At 51.7% G+C, this 4,831-nt stretch overlaps 1 protein-coding gene across 1 annotated transcript; it reads left to right on the plus strand.

Moving 5' to 3' along the window:
* Nucleotides 1-415: 415 nt before the first annotated feature.
* Nucleotides 416-1,429, plus strand: LOC132321340 (olfactory receptor 14J1-like). The gene has a single exon (XM_059834848.1). It carries the CDS (start codon nucleotides 416-418, stop codon nucleotides 1,427-1,429), a length of 1,014 nt encoding a protein of 337 aa, XP_059690831.1.
* Nucleotides 1,430-4,831: the final 3,402 nt, after the last annotated feature.

The raw sequence follows: 4,831 nt of genomic DNA on the forward strand, positions 1-4,831 counted from the left end.
TTTCAACCAGCCAAACCCACTCCTCAGTGAGGAAAGTGCAACTAGAACAAGATAAACAAAACAAAATCCCCTCAGCTCTGACCTGCAGTTGGGCAAATTGCAAACAACAATTCCGAAAGCTCTTTGGTATATCACGAGGGCGTTTAATTTGCTATCACTCTGCGTTCCACGTTGCCTCTCGCTGCACAGCAAGAAGGACTCCTCAGGAGCCCATTACAGAGTCCCTGCTCCCAATGGTCCCCTCAGGCAGCAAAACCCAGAGCTCGAGTGAGGGAGCTGCAGAGAGGACTTCCTGAAAAGAGAGTCTGAGTGTGGCGTTGATATGAAACATGCAATATGTTTTGCTCAGAGAAGTCTGCCTTAACTGAGTACTGTCTTTTCCTCCGCAACAGAAAACCATACCCAGAGGCATGAAATGTCCAACCACAGCTCCATCACCCAGTTCCTCCTCCTGGCACTCGCAGACACGCGGGAGCTGCAGCTCTTGCACTTCTGGCTCTTCCTGGGCATCTACCTGGCTGCCCTCCTGGGCAACGGCCTCATCATCACCGCCGTAGCCTGTGACCACCGCCTCCACACCCCCATGTACTTCTTCCTCCTCAACCTCTCCCTCCTCGACCTGGGCTCCATCTCCACCACTCTCCCCAAAGCCATGGCCAATTCCCTCTGGGACACCAGGGCCATCTCCTACCCAGAATGTGTTGCACAGGTCTTTCTCCTTTTCTTCTTACTTGGAGCAGAGTGTGCCCTTCTGTCTGTCATGGCCTATGACCGCTACGTTGCCATCTGCAAACCCCTGCACTACGGGACCCTCCTGGGCAGCAGAGCTTGTGTCCACATGGCAGCAGCTGCCTGCGGCAGTGGGTTTCTCAATGCTGTGCTGCACACGGCAAATACATTTTCATTACCACTCTGCAAGGGCAATGCTGTGGACCAGTTCTTCTGTGAAATCCCCCAGATCCTCAAGCTCTCCTGCTCACACTCCTACCTCAGGGAAGTTGGGCTTCTTGTGTTTAGTGCCTGTTTATCATTTGTGTGTTTTGTTTGCATCGTGCTGTCCTATGTGCAGATCTTCAGGGCCGTGATGAGGATCCCCTCTGAGCAGGGACGGCACAAAGCCTTTTCCACGTGCCTCCCTCACCTGGCCGTGGTCTCCCTGTTTCTCAGCACTGCCATGTTTGCCTACTTCAAGCCCCCCTCCATCTCCTCCCAGTCTCTGGATCTGGTGTTGGCAGTGCTGTACTCGGTGGTGCCTCCAGCAGTGAACCCCCTCATCTACAGCATGAGGAACCAGGAGCTCAAGGGTGTTGTGAGGACAGTGATTTCAAGGACTTTTTTCAGTAGTCATAAACTTCCCATCTATCCACAAATGACTCCCATGGGAACGCATTCAAAGCCTATACTTTGTGAAGGGTTTTATTATCATTAACATCATTATAATTATATTTATAATTTTCATCATCTTTATCCTTATAATTATCACTATCATTATTGCTGTTTTTATTTGTGATTACTACGTTCCTACACAACGTTTTAGATTCAGGTCACTTCTCCTGTGGAATGAATCTGCTCTGCCTTGCCTGTTGCATGTATACAGGTATGTCTAATGCTGGGTCAGTGCTGACTCACTCGCAGCAGCTCTTTAATAAATGGGTTTTCCCCAGTGCAGTTCCTGAAGCCTCGCCTTGTCTTCCAAAGCTGTTGCCAAGGATGGACATGAGCAACCTCACCCCAAAAAGGGCCTGTTGCTCCATGGATTCAGGAGCAAAGAGCTCAATGTCATGTGGTGACCTGTTAGAGACCAAGGTTTGGATTTACGTTTCTAGTTACAGTGGAGATGGTGAATGGTCACTGAGGTACATACGTGGGGCTGTCCCACATGGGGGACTTATCCCAGGGCTTCCAGCTATGGCAGGCGATGTCCTTACGGACGGGAGTCTGGAGTTGCTTGGGGCATCTCCATGGGCAGCGTGTGCTTGGGGTGGGCAGTGACTTTAGCCCCACGAAGTGAGAGATCGCCCAAAATGGAGTCACCCAAAGGGAAGGTGCTGAACCCAGGGTTCTAGAGGAAACGAGGGCTCTGCGATCCCCGGAGAGGCAGTGGGCACCAAGCAGGTATGAAAAAGGAAGACTGGAAAGTGCTTCATGTGTCCTTCAGGCACAAATGAACACATCTCCTGTCCTCCAAAAAGCACCATAGTCCCTTCAAGCACCTGCCACATCCAGAGACCCCCAGGGAGGTGGATTAGCAGTAGTGATCCCCATCCAGCCCAGGACCCTGCGGGAAACATGGGGAGGGGGCCAGGAACCGTCCAGCCACATCAGAGGAGAGGTGGGGGAAGTTGAGGTGGCAGCTGTTGTGGCCTGGAAATTGCCTGGGGGAGAAAAATTCTGGCATTCCGCTCATCAGCGGTAGCGTCCAGACTCTGGTTAGCCTAAAACATGTTCACAGTGCAGAGCCAGAAGTCCTTTCTGTCCTGGTGCTCCACGAGGCCTGGGAAGTGGATGAGGAAGAATTGGTGTCCCTCACGCCCCACCCCTTCGTGCCATCGTCCCTCCTGAAGCGTGGCATTGAAAGAGAGGCTGGGAACCTTTGTCAGGGCTTGCACTGAAGGAAGTGCAACCATGGGAGTTTCCTGTTGTCCCTCGGTCCCTGTGGCCAGCACCTGCCCTTGAGACAGTCTCCCTCCACCCCCTACGCTGGCCCAAAAGTCACCCCCAAGCCTGACCCTTTGTACCGTCCATTTCCAGCCCTGGCCATTCACCGTGGTCCAGGTGTGGGCTGATCATTTCAATGTGACTGGCTCCGCCTGCACTGGGGGAACATCCAGCCCTTGCCTGGCTCACACAGGCCCAGACCCTGGCAGAGCCCACAGCAGGGCCGTCTACGGACCCCTGCATGGGATATGGCCAAGTCTGGGGAGGGACCAGTGCTGGGGAGGGCTGCCAAAGCAGGAGGGCTGCAGAGGGATGTGGCACCGAGGTCTACTGGGCAGACCATACCAGGGGGACGGTTTCCCACCCTGCCCTGTTGATGCCTGCACAGCTGGGCTGCGGGGCAGCAGAGCTGCGCTGGTGCAGGGATGAGAACAAGCGCCATGATGCTCCAGGAAGCTCCCACACTGCCAGGACACCAAAATTACCCTCAAAATAGGCTCAGACAGGCAGGGCTGTCACCCTACTCACCGCACTGGCGGTGCAGGGTGAGCACCACCCGCTCCAGCTCTGCCAGCAGACTCTCTGAAGCCAGAGCAGCTCCCCACAGTCAGGATCGGACTCACTAGTGCTCGCAGGCTTGGGGGTGCCTTGGGGTTGCAGCCCCTGGCACCACTTGCCAGGAGGCCCAAGACACGAGGGCCAGCATCGGCTCCCTCAGCCGAAGCCCATGGTGCCTCCTTTCCTGTGTCACCATCCTCTCTCGGGAGCACCGCTGGGTGCATTGCTCCCTGCCTTGGTTGAAGGGAAGCTGCTGGAGGTCTCGTCTGCTGTCCCCCATGGCCACTGGCTCTGTCCCAGCATCAGCTCACATTCACTACCGCAATCCTTCTGAAAGGCACGTCTTTGCTCGGATCTGGCCACCACAGCCTGCCTGCATGGTTCCAGAGGGTGCCAGCAAGGCTGTGCTTGGACAGTAGGTTGTGATGTAAGGGTGATGATCTGGCTGGGGATCATAAGGAGAAGGAAAAGACAAGAAACCATAAAGACAAGAAGCAGTAAGGGGGATTTCTTATCAGGTTAAGAAAGAAAAAACCCCATGTACATCTATATACTCATACACATATAGATATACACTTATTTCAGCATATATATACACATACATCACCATGATAGAGATTTTCAAAACTCAGCTGGAGAAAGCACTGACCTGCCTGATCGAACTGTAAACTTCTCCCTGCCCAGAGCAGACCTCCAGATGTCCCTTCTGATGCAAAGCCTCAAGGAAGAAGGGCCTGGACATGGACTCGGGGGTAGGGGACACTGCTGTATGTTGAGGCATTGCTGCCATTTATCATCACTGGTCCACCCTGTCCTCAGGGTTGCAACGTGAGGGAGATCCTCCTCAGAAGGAGGCTCTGCTCCAAGGGATACCAGGAGTCCAGCTGGTGCGGGGATACTACAGAAAAGATCTCAGAAACACTGCCAGGCAGTGCAGAACCACAGAATCCCAAAATAGTTGGGTTTGGAAAGGATCTCGATGTTACAATTCTGTAATACAAAAACTCATCTACACAATGTATGTAGGTGAGCAGGCACTTCTTTACTGCAGCGCTGGACGCACAGGGGATCACTCCACCACGTGTGGGTGCTTAGTTTCTCCACTACAAAAGCTACATTCAATCAAAGTATACATATTCATTGTATTTCCAAGAAACAATTAACAGAGTCATACAATTTCCAAGAACTCATTAATATATGCAAATGCTTCTGACGCATGCGCCTCCAGGTACAGAGGTGGTGGTCTAAGGTCCTCTGGTGGTCGTCCGTAGTCTTCCTCGTGGTGTCCTCTAGTTGAACCCAATCTTTGCGCAGGCTCAGCTTAGTTGCAAAATTCCATTCTTGGAATCTTCCTAAGTTTTCCTCGGTTTACTGACCAGGCCTACAACTTATCATTCTCTTGACACCAAATCCTACCTATTCACAATGCTAGATTGTTCAACAGTTAGTTTATAATTAAATCACAGATAAATCATACCTAGTTACCATCACACAAAATACATAATTTAATTTCTCATTAATTGCTCTCTTGATTATACCATTCTATCAATATCCATACTTAAAATAATCCATGGTTATTTCTTTTAATATCTATTGATTGGCATTCTTGATATCC

This window comes from Gavia stellata, unplaced genomic scaffold, assembly GCF_030936135.1.
Source record: "Gavia stellata isolate bGavSte3 unplaced genomic scaffold, bGavSte3.hap2 HAP2_SCAFFOLD_59, whole genome shotgun sequence".
NCBI classification, from domain to species: Eukaryota; Metazoa; Chordata; class Aves; order Gaviiformes; family Gaviidae; genus Gavia; species Gavia stellata.